Source organism: Tyto alba, unplaced genomic scaffold (genome assembly GCF_018691265.1).
Source record: "Tyto alba isolate M040663 unplaced genomic scaffold, T.alba_DEE_v4.0 Super-Scaffold_1, whole genome shotgun sequence".
Taxonomy (NCBI): domain Eukaryota; kingdom Metazoa; phylum Chordata; class Aves; order Strigiformes; family Tytonidae; genus Tyto; species Tyto alba.
In genome coordinates, this window is record NW_024881261.1 from 15,969,472 (window position 1) to 15,995,425 (window position 25,954).

Below are 25,954 nucleotides of genomic sequence, written 5' to 3' on the forward strand. Positions count from 1 at the left end.
AAGGTGCCCCAAAGAGGCAGAGAGGGGGGTCCCCAATCACTCTCCCGGCTCGGCTCGCTGCCTGTCCTGTGGATGGGGACAGGACAGGCCAGTGCCACCCCATCCCCTCGCGTCCCCAACCCCGTACCTTCGATGCCGCTGATGATTTTGAAGCAGCGGGTGGTGAACCAATAGGAGATGAGGAGGAGGATGGCAATCAGGGAGGCATAGAGCAGGCTGTCGTTGTGCAGGGATGTCCTCTCCATGGCTCCATCCCCTGTGCCCGCTCGCGCCCCCCGCCCAGCCCCGCCGCGCTATCTGGGGCAGCCCCGTCCCGGCAGTCCCCCCGCCAGAGGAGCCGGCCACCGCGGGCAGGGAGGCGGGGGGCTGCGCGGGCAAGCAGGCAGGTAATTGGGAGCGTTGTGTGAGAGCCAGGCTCCCAAACCAATTACCTTAATTGTGCTCAGGCAGCACATGGCAAACAGTTAAAAATAACCCTCCCGGCCCGGGGGGAGAGTGGCACTATCAGCCAGGAGAAGGAAGCAGGGGGCAGAAAACAGATGGGTCTCACTACACATGTGGCGGTCTCCGTGCCACATGGCCAGCAAGACATTGCTGCAGCCCAAAGGCTGCTCTGAGTTCACTGATGACCCCAGGACTCTCAGGGCTCAGCTCCTCACTGCCACCCTGCAGGAGGAGCTGGGAGTCCTGGAAATGGGTTCCCCAGGGAACGATGCTGCAGCCCAGGATTGGCAAACACCAGGATCTCCGCTGAGATGCCTGTGCCCGTCCTTGCTCCAGACACTGGGCCTTGAAGGAAGGTGTCTCTGCAGCCCTGGCAGCCCAGAGAGCTGGGTCTGGCAGAGAGGCACTGTGATCTTGTCCTCTGTGCCCCAGCACAGCACCTCCCCAGGGATGCCCAGGATCAGCATCTGATTTTCTCAGGTTGGAGTCAGAGCCAACCAGCCTGGTTCCTGCGCTGCGCTGCTGGGTACACTTGGGTAGTGCCACTGTGGGTTTGGGCACACTCACTCACAGACCCCAAACCCTGCAGGATGAGCTGCACCCATGTCTGAGACACCTCTGGTCCCCGGACCGTGCTTGGCCCCACTGGCCACCCCATGAGACACGTGGCTGGGGAATATGCTGGACCCAAGTGTTTCACCCTGACACCTCCCTGCATACAAGATGTCCCATCCCCACCTCTGCAGCTGCAGCCAGGGGACGTGGCCACCCAGGCATGGGGCAAGGAGCCTCTCAGTGCGCAGAACCCAGGTGGCTGGGTCTTTCCCTGCCTTCCTTCCTCTCTCCTCCAAGACTCTGAGCATCCACAGGGGACACAGGACAGGACGGCAAAGTGGCACTGCCACGCACCCATAGCTTGGCGCTGGGGAGGCACACAGACCCTGTAACACTGCCCCAGGCAGAGCTGTGCCAGGATGGGCAGCCCAAGCTGTCATCGAGTCCACGCCACCTATCCCACTTTGGGCTGTGATCATAGCAGATGTGAAGCGTCCCCCTCCCGGCCACCCCCGCCCCGGCTCTCCCTGACACCCAGTTAAAATTAACCAATGCGCCAGCCACCCACCACATATAAATAGAAGTGCCCAGGAGCAGGGTTCCTTGCCTGGAAAGCAATTCTGTGTGCACAGCATGCCGTGGGCACGCACAGGGCAACACCCAGAGCTGTCGGGTAGCCAAGTGTCTGGTCCCTGTCCCCATCCTGGCAGCACGGCCAGCAGCTGGGCACGGGGGACTGTCTCCTGCTGTGGGACAGGAGCAGATGGGGAAGCAGTGGGGCAGTCACCCATTGTCAAGGGACCTGTGTCTTTGGGAGAGGACCACGCACCTTGACCACGGCCAGGCTCTGCCCTGCTTGGGAGCCACTGCTGTGGCTGTCCCTAGGGTGCTCCTAGCCCGGTGCTTCAGGGTGCTAGGGTTCTACCCTCCCAAAATGTACCATGAGACCAGCTGGACCACAGGAGAGGTGATGGTCCCTGGGCACAGGTGGGCAGCAGCTGCCCAGGTCTCTTGGGCACTGCTGACCCCACAGGGGGGGCCAGCCTGATGGATAGGAGCCTCTCTTTTTTTTTGGTTCTCGGGGCCATCATCCATTAGGGAGAGTTAAATTTAGGTTACAGCTGATCCCTTATTACCTCGCTGCTAATCAGAGCGCGAGCAGATTATTAATAAGCACATTAAAATATTGGCGAAATGCTATTTTGGGGAGGTGAAGTCACAGTTTTAATCTGGTTAATTGATTGAGTCATTTCTCTTTCCCCCCTTCGGCGACCCGTCCTTGGCTAGCTCCCCAGGGCACCCAGCCAGGAGGGCACCCCACCCCGGGGTCCACCTGGCCAAGCACCCCTGTGGTGAGCCCTGTGGGACCTCCTTTGCCTCGGCAGGGAGGGCAGAGGGACTCGTTGCCTGCCAAAAGGGGCTGTTGTGGGAGGACAGAGGCTGGAGGGGGGACAGCATCCGCGTGACCCATGTGCCACATGGACCAGAGCAGCGACTGGGGAGAAGGGTGTGCTGCAGAGGGGAGAAGGCTCTGCAAGCCCCGCATCCCACTCCCAGCCCCAAGCTCTGAGCCTTAGGGGGCACGGATCTGCCCGGCTCTGGGTTTCACCCCACTATGGCTTCTCCCACAGCTCGGAAGGACACAAAGAGAGTGAGCGGTGGTAGCCAGTGCCCCACTGCCAGCCCTGTTCTCCGCATCCATCCCAGCTCCATGCAGCACGGCCACCCTGCATACCCCAGCAGGGCTGTGGGGACAGGATGGAGCCAAGTCCGTGGGGCCACTCGGCACTGCATATGGCCAGCCCAGAGACCCAGTCCCGCTGGGACACCCATTACAGAGCCAGCCCCATAGTCCCCAGCTGGAAAGCACAGGACACCAGGATGAGGAGCTACAGCACATCCTTGCAAGTGGTGGGGATGGGAGTGCCCCGAGGTCCCCTTCCTGCTCCACTCTGTCACATGCAGCTCTGCCCCTTGCACCCGGGGACGGACTCAGCTGACTCATCCTAGCCACTCTGGGCTAGTTGGCTGGTGCCCGATGGAGCCAACTAGCGGGGACAGACCCGGCGCTGCCTGCGGGCACCAGCCTCCAGAGCCTGGCATGCTGCTCAGCCAGACCCGTGCTTAGCCTGGCACCTCTTCCCCCATCGCCACGTTGTAGGTTGGCCTGGAGCCCTGAAGGGCCCACGGGGCTGCGAAGTGATGGGAAATGCCCGCGAGGAGGGTTTCCTGGGGCAGGGAGGTGGCACAGCAGCTGGGCACAGCTCACAGGGTGGATACTGCTCCCATGTCCCGGCCCCCAGTGCTTAGCCAAGAGCATTCTCATGATGCCCCCACCATCCCCTAGCCCCAGGGATGGGCACAGGCTGGGGAGACCCTGGGGCTCCCCTGGCTGAAGAGGGAGGGTTTTTCCAGGCAGGCTGGGTCCTGGCGAAGGCGGTGCAAGTCCCAGCCCCGCTCCAAGGCGTGACGCTGCCACGTTGGCCCAACAAGGCCTTCCCAACACTCCCAGCACAGCGTGTCCCTCCCCATCAATGTTGTGGCCCAGTGGGGCAGCCCAGGGGTCCCCAGCAGGGCCAGGCCATGGGGAGGACAACCTGGCCCCAGCATGGGGGCAAGGGGATGGGGGTAGGAGCTGGACACCGAAGGTCCCAGTGCACACATGCACATGACGACCTCCCCAAGATGTGCCCATTGGGGGTCAGGAGGTAGCTATGGGCTTGCACTCAGAAGAAGGGGTCCTGGCCAGCTGGCTGGGCTGTGCAAGGGCTGGCAGGGGGACACGGGTCCCGCCACAGCTGTGACAGTGAACCAGGAGCACACAACACACAACTCTGTCCCCAGGACCAGGCGGCATCCCAGGATACAAGCACGGGTAGATGCAGGCACCAGGGTGTGTCCCTGCCCCAGCCCATGGGCACAGCCAGGGCTTCTTCAGCCAGATGGAGGGAGGGTGCAGCTCCGGCCCCGGAGAAGGTGGATGCCTGATACGGCAGGGAAGGGTTGGACCAGCTGTGATTTATTTGCATAGCAGTTTTTTCACACTCTGCTCTGCACCAATCCCCTCCCCAAATAAAACATCCCCATCACCCCAAGTCCACAGGGGACCTTCAGGGGCTCTCGTTGCCTCCCATAAGCATCTTCAGCTTTGTCCCACACGGAGCCCAGCACAACCCCTCTGTCTGGGGCTGAATCACTCAGCACCACTCAGCACCTAAGCAGCATTCCCCCTCTCCCCAAATAACCCCACAGAGCCCACCAGACAGAGACCCCCTGCCACAGAACAGAGCCTACTCGCCACGCAGAGCAGCACCTACCTTGGGAGAGGGTCCCGGTGACAAACTGGTAGAAGAAGCGGATCACCCGGCCCAGCTGCCTCTTGCAGCGCTGCTGGCAGTGGCTCATGGCTCCAGCTCACAGCGCTGGAGAGGGACCCAGTCGCACCCCCTCCCAGCCAGCAAACAGCCCCCCAGCTCCTCCGAGCAGCAGCCAATGCCCGGGGGAGGACAGAGCCTTCCTTGCCTGGAGAGAGCCTGTGGGCATCGGCAGCAGGTCCAGCCCAGCGGGGAGGGCAGGGGCAGCACGGCAGCCGCCAAGCCCCGCTCCCAGGCAGCAGGCAGCCAGCCGGGAAGTTTTGTGCTGGGATGCTCCTGTGCAGGCTGGCTGCAATCCGGAGGGGCCCGGGGGGGGGGTCAGCGGCAATGCCCCTCCCAGGGCTTCAAAAGCTGACCACAAGCTCGGAGAGGGAGCGGGGTGCCTGGGTGAGCCCCTCCTGTGCTGTGCCAGCCCGCTGGTCCCCTCCGTACAGCGAAGTTGCAGGGAGAGGTGGGGAGTAGCAGCAGGGGGATGCTCTGGGCCGGAGAGCCCAGCGGTGCCAGCCAGTTCTCCCAGAGAGGCAGATGGATGCCTCCCCGGCTGGCAGAGTCCCGAGTTGCCCCTGGCTCCTGGTCCGCCCCTTGCCTCCAGCTCGACCCGGCACTTCACGCCCTGGCTGGCCGGGAACCAGAGGCGGGTTGGTATGGCAACCCGCAGACTCCACAGGTCCCGCTGACCAATGAGGCACTGCTGTATCCCAGGGCCGCCTCTCTCCAAGAGGAAGGATGATCCTTCCGGATGGGAGCCAGCGTTGAGACCATCCTGCATCCTAGGGCATCAGCCCTCCACTCCCACTCTCAAGCGCTGTGAGCATCCTGCATCCCTGAGCATCAATCATCTGCTCCGGCCAGCCAGTGCTGCGAGTGTCCTGCATCCCTGTGCCAACAGCGCTCCAGTACTTCAAACGTCCTGCATCCCCAAGCATCCTACCCTCAGGCACTGTGAGCATCCTGTCATCCCTGAGCATCAGCTCTCCGTCACAACAAACATCCTGCATCCCTGGGCATAAGCCCTCAGGCACTGTCAGCATCCTGCATTCCCAATCGTCATCCCTCCAGCACAGCGAGCATCCTACATCCCTGGGCATCAGCCCTCCGGCACTGCGAGCGTCCTGCTCCCACTGGCTCCACACAGGGGAGGAGACAAGGATCGGTGCAAGATGGGAGGAAAAGGAGTCAAACTCTCAGACCACTCCAGCTGAGAGCTGTTCGCTCCAAAGCTCAGCCTGTCAGCAAGTTGCTAGCTTGCACAGTATGTCAGAGACAGAAGAGTCTGGCACGTGGCAGTGGTGGGATTTCCCTGCTCCCCAAGCCAGCCTGAGATGCTCTGTGCAGATTCAAGATGACATCCTTCCCCAGGTCCTATTTTCCCAGCTGCGGTTCCCTCTCCACATCTCATCCACACCCCACACCAGCAGGATCTCTCAGTTCTGCATCCATCCAGGCTCTATTATCTCATAAGCTTCATCTCTTATTAATGGGGGAGGAAGCAAACAAAAAGGGACCTGATGGAAATTATAGTTTCTGTTCCTTCAGGGACGGGGAAGGGGCTGCAGGTGCGATCCAGCCAAGAACAGTCAAACTGTCCAGTCCCTACCAATGCCTCAACAAGCAGCCCCAAGAGAAGGGGCAGGAGCCCTCCCAGGGGTTGGTATGGGGTAATCTCACACCCTTCTCCCCAAAAGAAGAGCCATCCCCTCCAAACCAAGCCCTCCCTTCCGGGGACAGGTCAGGGGTTTAGGACCCTTGTCCTTATCTACAGTACCCAGGAGCCCTGCTCCCAGCTCAAACCCACAACACGAACACACTGGGACAGTTTCTTGGAATGATTCAGTGAGCTGTGTGATACAAGGCCAAATATTCCAAATACAGAGCTCCCCCCATGCTGGGCGAGAGAGAGAGCTCCACAGCATCACCACGGGGACCAGCCAGCACAACCCAGCCCAAAAGCCCGTGGGATGCAGGAGAGGTGGCAGAACAGCCACAGGAGGGTGCCAGAGCCCACAGGACGTGACAGCAAACAAAGTTTGCAGATCGGTCCCAAAACCACCATCCAGTTCCTTGGGAGCCAGATCTCACCTGGCCAGCAAAGCTGCTCCATCCCAGCACATCCTGGGCAGGTGGGAGCTGCAAGTGACACCCTGTGCACCCTGGATGTGATGGCCGTGTGGGACAGGGGAGCTCATGGGTTTTTTTATGTGTAGATGACCCTACACCAGCCTGCAGGGACCTGGCGGGAGAGAAAAGCCCAGCACCAATGTCACCCACTCCACCTCCAGGCTTAGCTGCCCACCAGCACCCCTGGGTGCTACGACCAGTCCAGAACCGGATAGTGATTTCCAAAGGAGCATCACCCCTCCGGGCTGGCCCTTGGCTCTCCAGAAAGGCCCTTGTGCACTGACACCAAGACAGAAGCTCATGGGGACCACGTGGGCTGAGCCAGGGGACCGTCCTCTCCCCCTGCACCCTGCACCCAGCAACCCACAGCGGGTATTTTGCAAGGACAGTGCATCGCACAGAGATGTGAGCTGGCTTGCTGCCATCCCAGGGCTCCCTCCAAGCACACAGTCCCCAGGCTGGCACCAGGGACCGTCTGTCTTGCCCTTGCAGAAGGGCAGCAAAGCCACTCAGTCACCGACCCACCTCCTCCCTGGCAAAACAAGCAGGGATCCAGTAGAAATTAAAAGCAAGCCACGAAGCAGTGCTGTTGAGCCCACCCTTACACAGCCTTTCTTGCTGAAGATGTCACCTAGGTCACAGCCACCGCGGGTGCCACTGCAAGGCGCACCCTGCCAACCTCCCACCCCACCATCCAGCCTGTGGTTCTCCCAAACCTGCTCCCGCCCCAAGGAGGCCAGTGGTCCCCCAGCCCCAGGGGAACCCCAGTCCTCACAGTGACTCTCAGGGCAAAGGGCGTCATCTCCCAAAGGGATATTTTGAGCCAGCCTGCATCCCCAGAGCATCTGCTGGGCCCCAAAAGGGGACATGGCATTGCTAGAGCCACAGCAATGGGAATGAGGAAGACCACAGCTCCAGCCTCTGTTTCCAGCTCTACTCCCGCCACATTCTCTGGATCTGGCAGGGGGAGCAGATGCCCCACACCTCCCAGTGCCAAGCCTGCACTGGGGACCAGCCCAGCTCCCTGCTGTAGGGTATAAATGGGAAATTCAGGGAGATTGGAGAGCAGCATCGTCCCGCATTTCCCTGCCCCCAGTCCCCGCTGCCTGCCTGCGGGCTGTGTTGGGACACCTCCGGTTTGGATGCACGGGAGTCCAGGACAGCCAGTACAGCCCGTGTGATGCCTCTGTGGTGTCACGGCCTGTGTGGTGCCACAGTCTGACCCCACAGCCTGCGCCGTGCCACGGTGCCGTTGCTGCTGCCTGACGCTAAGCGGAGCCCCCGTACAGCACAGCAGCGGCGGCAGGGCCACGGGGAGGTGAGCCGGGGACATGGCTCATTCAGGCGGCTGTGGTGGCTGGTGGCACACGAGGGACAGGAGGGGACACGTGCAGTCATGTCAGAGTGCGCGGGCAAGTGTGCCCACCTGGGCAAGGCCGTGCACACCTGGGCAAGGATGCGCGGGAACCGTGAAGGCCACCCCTGCACGGACACGCAGCCACCACGATCCGTTGGCAGTCCCTTACAAGCTGAAGGGAGAGTGACAGCACTGCCAGGGAAGGGGACACGACACAGCTGCCCACACAAGAGCCATGGCTTCCTTCCCTGCCCAGGTCCTCTTCTGAGGTGGCTTCTTGGCAAACACACCCTTCCTAAGCCACCGACATCTGGGCTGGTACCTGCCTTGGGAGCGCTGGGGACAGGCAGCAGCTGGGGGAATTCACGCTGGTTCCTGGCCATTACATATTCATTAGCACAGCCACAAAGAGAAGGGAAAAAATAAAAGATAAACAGAACGGGCGGAGCAGACACAATGCTTGCAGGCAGCTCAGCGTGGCACAGACAAGCCCATGGGGTGGCTGGATCAAGGTCTTCAGGGCTGGCACTTGTATGTGGGTCCCCTGGTGCCTGTGCAAAGCCCGAACCACTGCCACGGGTGCTGTGGGCACGTGAGCACCCCTGGAAAATGCAACCAGGAGACAGTCATCCTTGCAGACAGACACACGCTTGCATGCATGCCCAGCACGGGCAGGGACACGCTGGGACACGGATATCCCCAAGGGGCACCATGCTGGGCTGGTGCTCAGGCTTCAGAGTGCTTCAGGTCAGGCCACACACCCCAGGGACAGGACCAGAGCAGGGATCCTGCCCAGCACCACTCCGACCAGGGCATGTGGGGGCTCTCCAAAGTCGTCCTGGGGTTGGCAGAGAGCAGACCCCTTCGACAGCATCTGCCAACTTCTCCCTCAAGGAGGAAGAATGATCAGGGTGGGAAGGAGGAACATTTCCATTAACGAGGAATGGAACTCGGGGTGGGAAGGATGCAGGGCACCCTGCAGCCCTGTGCCAAGCCTCCAGCCACCACTCAGGTCCCCAGGGACTGGGCAGACACTCTGTTCTCTCTGTACCTAAATCCAGCAATCACCTTTTTGGGGGGATGGAGGCCACACACATCCCAGCAATGCCAGACCCACGGCTGCTTGCGGGGGACGGGCCAGCTCCTAGCTGGAGGGAGGGATCAGCAAGACTCACCTCAGAGCACACCCAGGGACGAGGAGGAGGACATCCCAACAGCAGGGACTGCAGGAGCCATGTGAGTCCCTGGTCCCAGACACATCCTGTTGGGGCGAGTGGATCCACGGGAGCTAACAGGGCTGCCATCCTCAGAGGAAGGCTCAACACAGCCCTGCGTGTGGCTCTGGCTGCTGCTCCTGCCTCCTCCCAGCCCTGGGGACCCACAGCCTCCAGGACTCAGGGAGGTGCTGAAAACGTGATGCCAGAGAAAATAAATAAGGCAGCTAATGAGGTAATTTGCATAGCTATTAGCAGGCAGGATTTGCAGCAGCTCTGACATGGGATGTGCTGTCACTGAGAAGTGCAGCCTGAGGGCTCTGCTTGCAGAGGGAAACACACCACAACCAAGCTGCAGGGGCCTGCCACCCCACCCTGCCTGCCTCCCTGGCCAGGGAAGCAATGGGGACGGGGCAAACAGAGCAAGGAGGTGGGAGAAAGGCTCAGAGTGGGGCGGGTCACCTGGAGTGGTGTGATCTAACCATGAGCTCACGCTGCCTTCGGCCGCACAGCCCAGGGCTCATACCTTGCCAAGATGCACAGAGAGTATCCATGAAAGGCCGAGCTTGTGAAGGCCAAGGGAGAGCTGCCAGTAGCCCAGATTGCCTTGTGGGGCAACCCCACTGCGGCACAGGCAGCTGGTTCCACGTACTTCCCCAGACAGAATCTACTACAGCTCCCTGCATCCCTTATCTCCTCTTGCTCCTTTGCAAACCTGGCCCAAAACACATCCCAGAACAAGCCCAAAGCCTCTCCTACCTCACCCTGGCTGCCAGCAAACCCAGCTCGCTCTGACTCCCAGCAGAATGTACAATTTTGGGGTGTAGGGCTGTGCATGAAGCCCAGTGGCAGCACCAGCTCTGAATTGTGGTTGCGCCCATCCTTAGATGCTCAGTTCGGGAATGGCTGTGCCATGCCAGGCAGGAGGGCAGTGGCCATCCTGGTACCCCCAGGGATGCAGGGGTGACACACCTGCTGCCTGTGATGCTGCCAGATCCCCAACCAGCTCTGCTGGGATAAAAATACCCTGTAAATCAGCCGTGTGATGGAGAGGGGTGGCATGCAGGGCCATCCTCCCCCTGGGCTGCCAGGGCATGTCTGACTTTGATCACAAACCTGCGGCGACAGCTTGACTCGTTCCCAACCGATGGGTCTTGTTAAAAAATGCATGTGGTGTGATCTGCCTGCCCGGGAAGGCACTACCAGGGAAAGAACCCAGCCCAGAGCTGTGCACTGGTCCCACAGCACTGACCTGCCAGCGGCCGGCACGCAGAGGGTGGCAGGGCAGCAGCCTGGCTCTGGGGGCACCGGGCTGGGGACTGGGACATGCCCCGGCCAGCATTTAGCTCCAAAGCCCCCCTGCAATGAAAGGAAAGGATGGGAGCACCCCCACGGTCTCACAGCAGAGATGAGCAGAAAGACCCCATAGATGGGTGATCAGACAGACAGACACGAGCTTCACCAGCAGCTTGGGTGGTGGGTGTGGGGCAAAGACCAGGCCAGAGTCTCCCCAGGGACCACACCGGCGCCCATCATCCCCATCACTCCCCATGACGGCCCCAGTCCTCCAGGCTACGCTGAGGCCCTAACTCCTCCCAAGCTGCATTTTTTGAGTCAGTTCTGCTAAATATTTCAGGGATTTACACAGAAAAGCTCTCTGTGCTTGGTGGCACGTTGGACTCATTGGCATCATGCAGGCGGCCACAAACACACACACCCCCACAAACACACACACCCCCACAAACACACACACCCCCACAAACACACACACCCCCTTGACTGCCGCGGCATAAATAATTCATTGCCCCCACCACAGGGTAGCAGCAGCCGGGAGGAAACGTCAAGGAGGGGGGGAAGGGCTCCATTGCCCCCACCCCAGGCTTCTGGGGTGCGCCCCGAGACCCTCCATGCCCTACAAAGGAGGGGCAAAGACCAGCACGAGCATCTGCAGGGAAACCGAGGCACAAGGAAGGGAAAAGATCCGAGAGCTGAGCCCAGACCTGGTTATGGGACTGACACATCTTGATGGCAGCGGTAAGGACGGACACCACAGCCTGTCTGGAGCATCCGGGGCCATTTCTGAGCTTGTTGAGTCTTGCAAAGCACAGCAGCGCTGGGGGCACCCAGGATATATCAGGCAATGGGGCAGCACAGCCCCTGGGACCTCCAAAGAGCACCTCCTTCACAAGCCAAGACACTGCTGTCTGGGGTACAGGGCCCACGCTGGGGCACAACACAGCCACAGCATCTCCTTATCCTGAGCTGGCATCTTTTTGCCCCTCAGATGCCCACCTTGCTCCATGCCCATGGCACCCCATGGGGACCAGATGAGGTTTCCATCCCCAGCACACCACCCTGCATCCCCAGGCCTGTCCCAGCTCCCACTCCAAGCCTCACCAGGGTTTCCTGAACTATGAGGCTAGAAAAAATCTCATCCAGGCCACGAGCAATGTCAGCCTTGCTCCCAAACCAGCTCCAGGGGAGGACACGGCCCTCAGCATCGCTCCAGCTTCGCCACACTCACCACCCTGCGCCAAGCCACGCTGATGGTGACAAATTAACAAGCCCTGTGCAATCATGCACAGGTTGGGCTCCAATAAATGGGAGATGGCACTAGGCTAATTTCCTTGCAATCAGCGCTCGCTCGGCCGCCAACAGCTCTGGCTCAGCACGGTGACGGGAGGAAGCGCAGTGGGGACGGGCTCGGGTGCAACCTCGGCTCCCACATGTGCAGGCAGCATGGGGCTGCCTGTGGGGCAGGCAGTGGGGCACCCCGATCACCCAGCCTGATGCTGTCAGGCTGAGCGGCGCAGGCTATTAGCACCACAGCTCTGGCACATGCTGGCTGCACAGCTGGGGAAGGGAGATAAGGCACCCGAGGGATCCCAGGGAGGGAAAGCACACTTCAAATGGCAAGAATCTCCCCCAAAATGGACTTGGCTTGAAGGCACTGAGAGTCTTTGCTGCTATTAATAACTCCGATGCTGCAACGAGGTGCCTGCTCCCCGGTCCCCGGCTCGCACCCTCGCAGCTACAAGGCAGGGAGGGAGAGCAAAGTGGTGCTGGAGATGGGGCTGAGGTCCTGACCCACAGCTCCTCGCCTGTCCCCATGCCAACAGCCCCCAGCACTGGCATGAAACCCCCGGCTGGGTGACAACCTGGCTGGGGGGACCTGAGAGCTTAGGACAGGGGAGACATGTGAGATCAGTGCTGCTTCTCTGGCAGACCACAGCCCACCCGCACCTTTCTCCAGCCTCAACCCAAGACGTTGTGCAGCCCCACGGCTGGGCTGACAGCCCCACACACCAGTGCTGATCCTTTCCCCACTCATATCCTGAGTGAGGGCTCAGGTCTCCAGCCCCCTGCCCCACAGGGCAGCAGAGCCACCCACCCAGCATCTTCAGGGTACCCGCTCAGCCCACTGCCAGCCCGAGGGAGCCCCTAGAGACTGCCTTTTTAAACTGACATTTTGGGGACAGGAAAGCTATTTTTGGTTGTTTCAGAGGCAGCGTTTCCATTGCAGTTTGTCTGCCTCTGCCGGAGGGAGGAATGCTCTCCCTTGGGGTGCCATGGCAGGCAGCTTCGTGTTGGGCTGTGGTGCTCAGCACCAGCTCCACACCACTGGGTCATCCTCACCCCCACGCTGCCTACACAGTGCCTGGAGCCAACGGGCCCAGAAGCAGGTGGGAAAAAACATCCCTGGGTTCCCACCTGGGTGAAAGGGTCAGGAGCATCCCATCCGGGGGAGGGGCTGGCAGCAGGCACAGAGCAAATCCTGGAGACTGTGCTCCCACTCAGGACCTTCCCAGCATCAGCAAGGTGTCTTTTCCACACATCTTGGTGAGACACCCCCAAAAATGAGCACACAGAGTTGAACAACCCCCCCTCTTCCCCTGGAGCCCCCAAGCACTCTTGATAGGAATAAACATGCCCGGCAATTACTTGTGTGGAGAGTACAGCCTCCCAGTGCAAGACCTGATGAGAGGCTCAGAAATAAATATGTTAATAATCAAATATCCATCCTGTGCCTGAGCTCATGAAAGAACTTTCAAGTCTAATTAGCAGCAGATTTGTACCATCGCTGCCTGGACTTGAGGGACAATTCGCTGTGGTTCCCACAAAGTGAGAGGCTCTGCTATAATTAGCCAGCAGCATCCCATGTGCAAGGATTACCTCCAAATCCCAGATGCACGGGGGCAGGCAGGACCCAGGTAAACCAAGATGAGAGATGCCCCCAGGCTTTGATCTGTGCAAAGCGACTCTTGAGCTGCAAATCCAGGGCAGGCAGGAGAACAGGCAGCACAACAGGAGGAGAGGCACCCCAAGACTGCAGGTCACCCCACAGTCCCCTGCCTGCATACAACCCCTACACAGGACGGGAGCTCCTCTCCCCACAGCATCCTGCCACGAAGCCCCAGAGTGCCCCCAAAACCTCTCAACCCCCAGTTTCTAAGCCAGGCCTCCGACACCCAGAGCTGCCCACAGCTCCAGGAGACCAGTCTCCAAATGTGGGACTTTTTCCAGTCTACCCCAACCACATGTGTTGTACATCTCATCCCCAATGCAAAGACCTGCCCCCACCTTCCACAAGACCAACACTAAGCGTAGCTTGCACAACCAAGGGTGGGTACAGGGTGGGTGGACTCAGCACTGCGAGGGAGGAGGTTGCATCTGCAAAGAGACCTGGTTTCTCGCTGCAGACAAACACAAACCTCAGGGCTTGGCAACAGTTTGGGGCTGTGCATCAATCCCTACCCAGGCTGGGCTGCCCTGCTGCAGCTCAGTGCAGCGCTTTGTCTCAGGAAGATGGAAATCCCGTCAGATCAGACCTTTCCGCAATCCATCACAGTAGGACAGGCAGTGCCGGGGGTTAAAAACACCCCCGCCCATGTGTTTTTAAACAGGGGCACATCCTGCTCCTGGGGACACAGTAACAGATACCGTTCCCAGTGCTCCAGCACCTTGTGAGGTGGTTGGGGTGGGCAGAGAGGGGCACCCAGGGGAACAAGCCATGGGGGCAGCAGCTGGAGGTGCACCACTGCCGGTGGCCAAACAGGCACCAGCCTCCTGGGGAAGGCACAAAGATGGAAACACAGTGGAGGGATGAGGGAAGGGATGGAGAGAGAGCAGAGGGGACCACGACTGCGCTGAGGACCAACAGCACAACTGAGGATGCTGTGCTGAGCAGGGAGCAGGACCTACCAGTCTGGCCCAGGGAGGGGGGAGCACCTGGCAGATACTCAGCTGGAGCTCACTGATCCAGCAGCAGTTGCCAGGGTCATTCATTAGCACCAACTAATTGCGGGCAGGGGTGGCTGGCCCACACCCGCCTCCCAGCCTGGCAGCAGGCACAGCTCGGAGCTGAGGGGAGAATTACAGACAGAGCGACAGCGGTCACATCCTCAGGGATGGCCTGGAAACGTCTGTGCCAGGGATTCTGTGCCCATGAACAGCAAAATCAGCACTTTATCCCTCTCAGGGCACACAGGTACCTCACATTCAACCGTGTCCCCTGAGCCAGGGCACAGCCCTCCCCGTCCAGCTCCTCTGCCAGCCTCAAGAGACCTCTCCAGCACCAGCAGGTTGTTTGTGCTGGCAAACAAGGGGTTACCAGCCCCTCACTTCCCCACAGTTATTTAATTAAGCAGTGATAAAAGGAAAGACTATTATCTGGAGAGTGACAGCGGGTTGTAATTACAGCAGGGCGGGCTGAAAAAACAAACAGCGCTGAGGGAGGTGGGGTGGTGAGGGCCTGGGGAGCCACTGCAGCCTCTCGGGACCCACATCCCTGCCCCGGAGCTGTGGCCCAGGGCAGAGGTGGGACCCTCGGGTCTGCAGGCAACAGAAGGGGGAAAGGCTCCTTTGCCCGATGGATTTGGTCCCAAGAACCTCGCCCTCCAGCTTACACAGGTCTGGGGTGGCCCCGATCCTGACCCCTTCCCGGGGATGCTGGGTCTTGATCAGCCCTGGGGAGCAGCAGGTCTTCAGTGAGTTTCTTTGAAATATTAAATATCATCTCCTTCCTCCTCCTCTGGGGCAGCCCTCTGCATCAAGGGGACTCGCTGCCCAGCTGGGACAAGGGGACAAAATCCCTGCTGGGACGCGGCACCCCAGAGGTGCTCTGCCTGCCCCCCATGGAGCAGGGCACGATGCCCACCCGCTGGGTTCCTCCAGGCTTGGGTTTGAAGTGCCCGCCCCGTTTCCCACGCACAGCAAGGGGCAGGGGTGGGACATGGGGCATGGCCACGCTGCGAGCAAGCAGCCCACGGCCCCCTCCCCACCCAACAGCGACGCTCTCCCTGGGGACGGGGAGAGCTTCTTCCCCGTGTCCCCTTCAAGGTTTCGGTGGGAGCCACTGGGTACCACCACAGTCATGGCTGGGACACATCAGGGTGGCTTGGTCTGAAGGGGTGCATGACCCCCTCCTCTTCCCACCTATCCTGTGCTGTCAGATGCCCCTGTTCCCTGCACAGCCCCCAGCCACATCCCTTCCCTTCACTAAATCCTTCTGCTCTCAGCCCAATCCTCTTAGGCTCCCCCCCTCTCCCATTGCAGCATCTTTAAATTAATGCCTGGCCGAACATGGGATGGAACAAAATTAACCCTGGACAGGGGGCAGCCTCCATGATGCCTTTTAATGCCTAAAGCGCTCTTCCCTGCCCTTCTCCCCCCTCGCCATGCAGGGGAGAGACCAGGTCTGCCACAACCACAGCGAGCAAGGGCTCCCAGCACCCACACTCCTGAGCTGGGGTGGGTAAGGGCAGCAAGTTCCCCCCTCCAGCCAGCCCCTGATTTGGGATTCTTTGAGGTCCCCAGGACAGAGCCCCAGCCGCGTTTGAGTTTGCACCCCATGCATGGATTTGCTATCGCCAGCTGCAACAGCCAGCTGGGACCTCGCTGTGAGCGGTTCCAGAGCTGCCCTTTGGGGCTGCAGGGCCCCAAGCCGAGCAGGGTCCCACACAGCCTGCACCCCTGCCGAGGCACCCCGGGGTCCCCAGCTGTGAAGCAAGAAGCCGGGAGGGATTTGTCTGCTGGTGGGATGCACTTGCAACCCCACGGCTTGGGGAGCTCAGAGGAGCCGGAGCAGCACATGGCAGGGACAAGGCAGGGACGCAGGGTGCCACAACACACCCCCTGATCAGTGCTTCTTGCCAGTGTCACTGCGGGGATGTTGAGATGGGCTCCTTTCGGAGAAGCTGCGTGAGGGTGAGCGGACCCAGAGGCCACAACAAACAAGTCCATCCCACCCAGCCGGGGTCTAGGCGGGACTTGATGTTTTTGGGGAAAATGCCTCAGGGAGCCAACGACATCGCTGCCTGCACGGTGTGGCTGTGGGATCACAACTCAAGCAAGACCCGGGATGCTCCCAGTTGGTGATCCCACCAAGCTGCCCTCTCCCAGGGCTGCAGGGAGCCAGGGCCAGGCATCACCTGCCAGAGCAGTGCTCCCGCTGATCCTCTCCGCTATGCAACAAATTATTCCACTCGCATTAATGACTTTGCGGCAAAGGGGGAAATGACATGAATGATTCCCAGTGCCTGGGAGTGACTCACTTCGCACGGCAGAGGGGAGGTGAGCGGGGAGGGCGGGCGCTGGGGGAAATTCGTTTGGGTCAGCACCAGCAGCACAGGGCAGGGGCTGGGCTCAGAAGACGCGACTTCTGGAAGGAGAGTCAGGGGGAAAGAAAAAGGTACGTAAGGGCAGATCCCACCATCCAGGAGAGGGCTGAGGTGTCCCCGAGGGGTGCCAGGATCAGTCATAACCACAGCGTATTACAGCACTGCGCTGCCTGAACCCCGCACCCATTTGCCAACCTTGTGCTGCAACCCCAAAACCTGGCACCAGCGGCCGTCCCTCCCTACTCCGGGGTCAGACGGGGAGCCGAGACCCCGTGCAGGTGCAACCAGAGGCTGAGGGTGCTGTGCCCTACCACTAGACCCCCCCCAACTGCAGTGTACCCCTAGGAGCACAGCAGGATGGGCAGGGTGGGCAGCTGCCCGCCATGGTCCTCAGGGCAGGAGTGGGGAGCAAAGGGGACCCATCACACGGGCTGCAGCATAGAGCCCAGCATCTGACCCTCTCCCTTCTCCCTCACCTCTGGGAGGCTTTGCTAAATCACAACATTAAAAATTCATCCATATTTCCTCCTGGAGTAAATCAAGAGCCGTCAAGATCGAGCCAGCACAGCCAGACACCTCCCGGGGACACTAAAGACACCTGGAGACACACTGGGGACTTCAGCAACCCACTGCCAAGTGGCCCCGGGGGGACCCTTGAAGTGACAGAGGGCCAGGTGGATTGTTGCCTTTAAACCAAGTCAGGGGCTTTCTGTAAGCAATACAATTTTTAAAAATTAAATCTAGGAAGAAGCAATTAACCAAATGGGCCAGGAGCAGTGGCTCACCTGTCTAATCTTGTTAGTGAGCAGGCTGGCTCTCATTTCACCCTGCCACGGCTGGATGGGCCACAGTAACCAGGTGAGAGCAGCCGGGTGGCTCTTCCACAGCTCCTGTTGGGTCTGAGGGTGATCTGTGGATGTGTGAGTGCCACTGTCTCCCTGCAACCCGCAGGGCTGCACCTTCCCCATCCAGGCCAAGGGAAAAAGCCTGGAAACCCTCTTCCCTGTGACTCAGATCCTGGCCAGAATGTCACCAATGCTCCATTCCTAAAAAGCACTTTTTTGGTGTCCAAATGCGTGGGTTTGTTGATGGGAAGAGGGCAGGTAAGGGAACCAGTGCATCTCAGCCCTGCTGCAGGGGTCAGTGCCTGGAGCTGGGAGCAGGGTCCCACTTTCCACATCACAGAGGCTCAGTGACAGGGTCCTGCAAGTATCTCACAGTAGCATCTTGCCAAGAAACTTCCTTCTGCTACAGGCTGTCGAGCCCCTTCCCAACAGGAACATCACTGCCATGGGAGGTGGCTCACAGTGGGATGACAGCCCAGGGAGGTCCTGTCCTGCCCAGTCATTCCCTCCGTCTTTGCACAGCAGGACTGGGGCAGCAGGTTGGTGCCACCAGCCCACCTGCAGAGTTAATCACTCCATCACTGCCCCTGACCTGCTCCTGGGGGAAGGGACTGCAGGTGAAGCCATCCGCCTCCTCTGCCAGCCTGGCACCGGTCCCTGGGGCTCTGAGCATCCCCTGCCCGTCCACGGGCACAGCTGCTGCTGTGGCACAGTCCTCGTCAGACGTCTCTGTGGGTCAGCCAGACCCCACACCGCTCCCTCCCATCCAGGACAAAGCCGCCAGCTTGTCCCAGGTACAGCCCAGACCTCTCTAAGTGGAGCATGGATCAGGCTCATCTGTGCACGGGGGTGCGCAGTGCCCGCGACTTGCACAGGGCACAGCCCCCAGAACACTCACTGCAGATGGAGCTGGCGCAGGAATCGGATGGGCACAGCAGCAGCCATGCTCAGAGCTGGGGCACCTGCTTGTATGTTCCCCAGACCTCGACATCCCCAGGTCCCCCGTCTGCCAAGGTGGGATGAGCAGGAGCAGCGTGGATGGGACACTGACCCTCTTGCTGCACCCTAGAGCCCCCAGCAGCGATGTTAACACTGTCCCGGGGGTGGGAGGGGTGCCAGCTGCCTGAACAGGAGGGATCCCAACCTGACCAGTTCAAAAGCCGCGTGGCTCCTGCCAAAATGGGGCTGGAGTCACCTAGAGCTAGAGCTGAGCCCTGGGGGCTGCCATCAGCCACAGGCAGGGGAGGCACGACGCCGTCACAGTGTGGGCACTCTTGTATACATGCATGTATACAACACCCCTGCCCACAAGCAGCCGTTGGTGACTCGTCCTGTCTGGACCGCAGAGGAAATGTTCAAGAAGACCCAAATTTGGAGGCGGCAAAGGCGAGAGCCCCTTTCCCCTCCCCATCCCCAGCAGTTGCTGTTGAATGTGGCAGCCATCCTGCCCCTAGCTCCCAACACACCCCCCCCTCCGCAAAGCTCCGTTTCCGAACAAGCTAATTTCTCACACCGCTCCCGGCGCGGGCTGCACCACCCATTTTCATTTGAAGAGGAAGACAAATTTTCTTAAAAGCCAGAAGTAGACAGAGCTACAGCAGCTTGGGGCTGGGAAGACCCCGATAAGAGCCTCCCACCCAGCACAGCCCTGCTGCCACATCCCCTCTGCAAAGCTGCTCGGTGGGATATCACTGAAAGCGGGGCCACTCCATCCCCTGCATCCCATCCCATCTCATCCCATCCCCAGCCCTGTCCCACACACTGTCCTGCTGCTCACCCCCACAGCACAGCACCCACCCAGCCCCAGCTGCCGGCACAGCACCCTGGCATGGATTGTGGGTTGAACAGGACCCCTGCACCCACCCACAGCCCCTGCCCCATGGAAAGGGGCTCCTCTCTCCCTTTGCTTTCAGGGAAGCTTCTTGAACCAGCCCCAGCAGTTCACTTGCTTGGCAATAACCACCCCCAGTGCTCCGCAACCCTTTAGCAGAGGATTTTGAACCCCCACCCCAAACCAGAGCCCCTCACCGTGGCATCAGGGAGGCAGCTCACCCAGCTCAGCCCCGCCCTGGTGGGGCACAGCAGGGAGATTCATTTCACTAGGGGCTCATTCATCTGCAGCACGATTAAAGCCCAGGGCTGGGATCCATACTGGCGGCAGGAGAGCGATTTGCCAGCAGATGGATTTATCATCTCCCAAGAACAGCAATTTGGCTTAAACAAAACCAAACCACTTCTCCTAATGAAAACACCACTAATGAGCAGAGCCAGCGAGGGAGGGGGAGAGCAGCTCCACTACTGGGGTCTCTCCTGTCCTTCAGGGCTGGCGCGACCCCCGGATGGCCCGGCTGCAAGGCAAGGGCACGAGGCCCAGATCCAGCCAGTACCTATGGATCCAGTATGTCCTGGGGGGAAGCCAGAGCCTGCTCCAGGGACCAGCTCTGCTCACCTTCCCAAACCTACTCCCGTCCCATGTCCCAAAACTCTGGGGGCAACTGGTCCCAGCACAGCACACAGCAGGAAAGCAGCACCATCGGGTCCAGACACTTTCTCTGGCTACAACACATCCAGCCGCAGGGAAAAACTCCTCTCTTCACCTGGACGCAGAGATGGTGAAAGAGCAAGCCCCTCCCTGCCTGTGCATCACCTGTGCACAGGAGCTGTCCACCTTGGCCGAAGTTGCGACAGCCCATGAATTATGCATCGGCATCTGCAGAAATCAGCTGTTCAACCGCCCCGACCAAACCCACGAACTTCCTGTCAATTAATCCCGTGTCACCAATCCCCCGTGGGCTCCGACCTGCCTCTGCCTGCGGGGATGCAGCAGGAGCTGCCAACCCCTCAGCTCTGGCCTTTCCACCTGCAAAATCCAAGGTGCCCACAGGCAGCAGTACCCAGCAGCATCGCCCCCATGCCCCCTGCCCCGCATGCGGCTCTGCCCCAGCGTGGGCTCAGAGCAGCATCCCACATCCTCACTGGCAGGATTTCAGCCTCCGGTCAGGAGAGGCCACAGCACCCCGTGAGAGGGGATTCACCGACATCGGAGGGCTGCAGGCAAGCCAGGACAGCAAAGGGGGAAGAGGCAGAGGGATACAGATGCCAGAGGGAGGGAGACAGCAGATGGAGACAAGGCAGAATCAGGCAACGCTCCCATCACCCCAGGAAGGTGCAGCATCCATCGAGGGCAGGGCGCTCTGGCACAGAGGGGACCCCACGGGAGCCCCCTGCCCCAGTGCACTAGTGGGAGCCCTTTCCCCATCATATCCCACCCTGACTGAGGGCCTCCTGGGGAGCCTGGGGACCTGGCTTAAGGGTCAGCCCGGCTTCCAGCCCAGCCTCACCACTGGGCCGTGGGCGGCGGGAGCAGAAGCGGCAAGCTGAGGGGGAACGCGTGGGGCAGCAGCGGCAGCGCAGAGGTGGCAAGTTAGTGGGGGAGCAGGGGGACGGGCAGCACGCTCAGCTCCCAGGGGCCACATTTCCCTGGGGAAAGACATCCGCGTGTGTCATCCCTCGTGGGGGCTGCTTGTAGGAGGAGGGGACGACCCGCACACGCTGCTGGCCACAGGGATGCAGGCAGCCGGCCCTGCCAGCCCCGCGTGGGCAGGGCAGAGCGAGGCGGCCGTGCACCCAGGGGTGTTCCTGTGCTGCTTGAGGAAGCAACTGGGTGAGAAAAGGGGATTTGATCTGGGCATGGGCAAGGTGCTGCCATGGTCTTGGGCACAGTCCCCATCCCCGTCCCCCTTGCTGGGATGCACCCCAGCTGGCAGCCGCAAGCGTGGCACACAACCTGCCACACGCACTCACAGCCCGGCGCCCGGCCAGCCCCTGCCTCCCTCCTGCCCTCGCTCCCACCCCACCCGGCCCCGACACAACATCCTCCAGCTGCGGATCCCAGCTCTTCCCCTACACACACTATTATTTGGGACAGGCTAGCACTGACACACCTTGGGAAATAACTTATCCCCCTTGAAGGTGGAAGTCCTACGCTACAGCAAGCTCACAGAGCTTTTCCACCTGCCTGGCTGATCACAGGCTGCGAGCAGCCACGATGGAGCCGCCGGGTTTGCCGGCAGCAGAACAAGCCCCTGGCACAGCCCTAAATCTGCCCATCACCTGGTACCCGCCTGCGGCAGACGCATCGCTGGGGCACAGCTCTTTGGCTTCACCCCGCGGCTGGGAGCCAGGCTCCCGCTGTCCTCCCGCCAACCCCACTGACCCGTCCTCCCTTCAGTGTGTCTGTGGGGGACAGCTCAGCCCTGCCTCTCATTTATTACTGCCACCGGGAGACGTGCCTCCGAAACACCCTCCCTCCAGGTAGGAAGGAGAGATCTCAGCCAGATGCTGCATTGCCGCTACACTGATACCTACGGTTCTCATCTCACCGGGTGGGCTGCTAAAAGTGTTAAGAGTTAGGGAGTCCCCATCCATCAGCCGTGCCTCAGGAGGATCCCAAAGCTCTGCAGATGGTCTCTATAGCAATTGCTCACCCACTGCAAACACTGCGGCTGCCTTTGGGGTGGAGCAAAGCGGTTGCTCAAGACCCCACAACCTGACAATGGGAGGGAGAAAGCAGGGTTGAAAAAGAAGGGGTGAAAAGTGAGCCTCCTAACCCCTTTTGGGGGACCAATAGCCCCAGAGGTGAATCCTTCATCCTCCCAAAATGCAGCTAGGGGGTTTGACCCACCCAGCATCAGCCTGAGTCTTGACCCCACGTCTGGCTCACAAGGCACAGCATGGCTGGGATGGGCTTGTCCCATGGGGTGAGATAGGTCCCTGGGCCACCCACCCTTGCCCCCCCAACTGGAGCTGGGGCAGCCCCGCTGCCCACACACCCCTGCGGAGCAGCAGGCGGGAAGGAAAGCCACCTCTGAACCCCCCTCGCCTCCTGCGCTGCTGGGATTCGGGGCCGGGGACATGGTACCTGTGCTCCTCAGGGCAAAGCGGCACTGGGCTCCCATTTCTCCCGCACGGAGGGCCGTGTCCGGAGCAGTCCCAAGACACCGGCTCCACGCTCTGCTTGCACACTAATCGCTCATGTCATTAGAGGGCTGGAGGAATAATGTAATTTATGGATGGCTTTTATTTCTCGCTAACGTCATCTAAATACCCCAGAAATGGACTAGTTTAATTTGCTAGTGGCGTAACCTAAACATTTCTCTCCTTAACACCCAGGCGGGCACTCAGCCCCAGGCTCAGCAGCCGGGCACGGCCGGTGCCCGCCCTCGCCCCACGCCACCCCGCCGGGGCCAGGCGTGGGCAGAGCCCGTCCCAGCTCGCCCAGCGCAGCCGGCCCGCGCCACCCCGGCACCGGGAGCCGGTGCCTGCCCTCCCCGCCGCTCACACGCAGGGCAGCTTTCATTCACTCAGGCGCTCTCGGCTCTCACACACATCCCCACGTGCCGCAAGCCTGCACAAGCCCACGGACCGGGGTGGCCAGGCACCGCTGGAGATACTGCGGGGAGGGGGGGGCTGTCACTGCACCCTCATTTTCAGCAGCTCTTTAAATTTAAAAATCAGGGTGCTGCTGGGGAAGGTGGGGGGGGCGTTCCACCCTAGGCACAGCTGGGGAGTCCTGCTTCCCCTTAGCCCCAATTTGTTTTTTTGGAAGGGGGTATTCCTACCTCTTCCCTGGGCATGCATAGATGGGGGTCTCTTCACCCCCACCCCTGCTTTTAGGGAGTGATGGGGAGGCAGCAGGACTGACTGCTGTCCCTGTGCACATCAGTGATCACTGGAGCTGCCGTGGGGCTGTCGCGTTGCCTGACATCAAATCATCTCTGGGTTAACAGCTCTTGTATGGCAAGACCCTGGTGGAGGGTGGTCCCCAAGGCTTCAGGAACACCCCAAACTGCCCATGCTTGTCTCCAAGCAGGGCTGAGCTACCAAGCACTGTGTGCTGGCAGGGACCCCCCCAACTGCAGGGAGAAATTAGTCTCTCTGCCAGCCCCACACTGGGGCTTTGCTACAGCCCCACAGGGGTCCTGACTCCTCAACGCATCCCCAAGGATCTGGGAGAGCCCAGGCCAGGTTAGCAGGCAGGGGCTTGAGCTATTAAAGCTTCCCCAGGGCTAAGGCTGCATCCCCTCTCCTCCTGCTGCACCACTTCCACACTCCTGGGAGAAAACCAACTTTCCCTCCACAGGGAGGGACAGCTTTGGCGCGTTCAGCCAACGCCAGGGAAATTGATGCTGTCAGGACCAGCTCCCTCCCCGGGCAGCTGGCATTACCACCGGCTCTGCCCTGGCAGGTCAGTGACCCGACAGCGATGGCAAATGAGTAACGTGCCCTCCTGAGGCCTCCATTTCCCACACTGGGAAATGGGGCAGATATTTCCAGCCTTACTCCCCAGAGGCTTCCCCACGGCAGGGGCTGGCACGGCGGCACAGCTCCCCTCTGCCCAGGTTCCTGATGGAACCTGCTCCGAGCACAGCTGGCTCGGAGGTATGTCCAGGCATAAAAGGTCTCAGCCTCGGAGAGACTGGAATTTATTTTTAACTTCAGTTTGATTTAAATCCATATGGACATTTTAAAGTTACCGGAGAAACCAAAAGTTGTGTGTGGGTTCCAAGTTCCTACACAGCTCAAAAATATCTTCCCTGCAGCACGTTTGGGCAGGCAGCAAGCAGCATTTCCCACGCGTGGGGCTGCTCAGGAAAGCAGACCAGGGGTCCTGCCCTGCTACCACCACCACTCTAGACCGTGGCAGGAAAAGCATCGCCAGAACTCAGGGGAGCCGCCTGCACACACACCCCAGTGCCTGCGGCATGAGGGCACCCAACCCCACTGGCTACAGACAGGTTCGGCTCCCTCGTGGGTCCTGGGAGGCAGGTGGGAACTGCTGCCCCGTTTCACAGCTGCTGTGACGGGAAGCCCTGAAAGGGGACGGGATTTGGCCTGATCTGTGGAGAGCACGTGGGGAAGGAGGGGTGTCACCAGCCCCAGCCCAGCTGCTTCGCTATCGGACGGTGGGGGAAGAGATGCGATGGGTGGGTGGATGTTGCGGTGGGATGTGGGATGCCCTACTGGGGCAAAGGATGGAGAGGGATGCAAGAGGGTCACAGATGAGTCACATTTGGCCTCTCTGTCCCACGGCCACCCCATCCCGGGGGGCAGTGCATCTCTGGAGGTGCTCTAGGGGACGCCGGGTGACGGCTGGAGAAGACAGCAGGCTCTGTGACACTGCTGGGGTTTGCTGAGCGGGGCGAGCCTCTCCGTTCCCGGGGGGAACCTGCGGCCGGGGTGCCGCCGTGCCACGCCAGGGTGCAGCGGGGGGGCCCAAGGCAAGGACGAGAGAGCCCAGCGCCAAACCTTGGCGTCCCGAGAGGCTTAGGAGCAGCACTGAGGGAAGGTGAGCTTGGGGGTGGCCAAAAGCGATTCAAGCATCCCACCCCGCGGCGGGGGCCTTTTCCCTGCAAACCTGCCACGGGGCAACCTTCACCCGGCTGCGACCGACCCTACACCCACCCCAGCCCCCCCCGCGAAGCATCTCTCCTCCCCGCCCCGGGCCTGGGACTGTCCCTCTGCTCCAGCGCCGGGGTCGCAGCCCCCAGCCCCCCCCCCCTCCCCATCCATCCCCGGGCAAGGCGTGCGGCGAAGCGGGGCGGGCAGCGGGCCGGGGCTCAGCGGGGGCTGGAAGCGGGCGGGCCAGGGTGCCCGGGGTGCCCGGGGCCGGGTCGGGGTGCCCGGGGCCACCCCCGCGCCGTGGTCCCGAGCGGCTGCTGCACCTTCCCCGGCGGGCGGCACTCACCCGTCAGCTGGTCGTAGGAGCCGTCCAGGTCGCGGGAGTCGGACAGGCTCTCCTTCCTGCCCTTGCTCCGCATCTTCCCGCCCCGCCGAGCGGCGGGGGGGAACCGCGACGGGGCGAGCGGGCTCCGCCGCCGGGCAGGGGGGGCCCGCGCCCGCCGCGTCCCCCCGCCCCGCCGCCCGCGGCGCTCACCGCGGCAGCAGGAAGGGGCCGGCGGTGCCGGGGAGCTCGGCTCGGTGCGGCTCGGTGCGGCTCGGTACGGCTCGATACGGCTCGGTACGGCTCGGTACGGCAGGCAGGAGCGCGCAGCCGCCCCGTTCCCCGCCGCCGCCGCCGCCGCCGGGGCTGGGCACGGCCGCCCCCTCCCTCCCGTCCTTCCCCGCCTCCTCCCGGGAGCCGCCGGCCCAGCCCCGCCACGCCGCCGCGGGGAAACTGAGGCACGGCCGGGAGCGGGGGCTGGGGCGGGGGCGGGGGGGAGGGCAGAGCAGGTTGGTGCTCAGGGCTGCACCGAGGTGGGTGAGCCCCCGGGGGTCAGGGACCGTGCAGGGATGACGGAGACGGGGATGGAGAAGGAGCGCAGACCCCCACACCCCACGAGGGCCCCCCAAGCCTTGCGTGTTGTTGCCCATGCCGAGCTGTACCTTGAGACCCCCCCAGGAGTTACGGAGGAAGGGGGACCCCAGT

General features: G+C 61.2%; 1 protein-coding gene across 8 annotated transcripts in view; it reads right to left on the bottom strand.

Annotated features, from left to right (window-relative positions):
• The window catches only part of KCNIP2 (potassium voltage-gated channel interacting protein 2), a 45,015-nt gene extending 19,427 nt beyond the window's left edge, over positions 1 to 25,588 (bottom strand). For 4 of the 8 annotated variants that reach the window (XM_042790813.1, XM_032994241.2, XM_042790788.1 and 1 more), the window contains exon 1: positions 25,274 to 25,588. In XM_042790813.1, the coding sequence (XP_042646747.1) occupies positions 25,274 to 25,346 (73 nt within the window). In that variant the 5' untranslated portion in view covers positions 25,347 to 25,588. Of the gene's footprint in view, positions 1 to 127; positions 807 to 4,316; positions 5,021 to 22,447; positions 22,553 to 25,273 lie in introns of those variants that run through there. The other 4 variants (XM_032994208.2, XM_032994259.2, XM_032994234.2 and 1 more) reach the window with 4 other exon arrangements.
• Between the last annotated feature and the right edge of the window lie 366 nt (positions 25,589 to 25,954).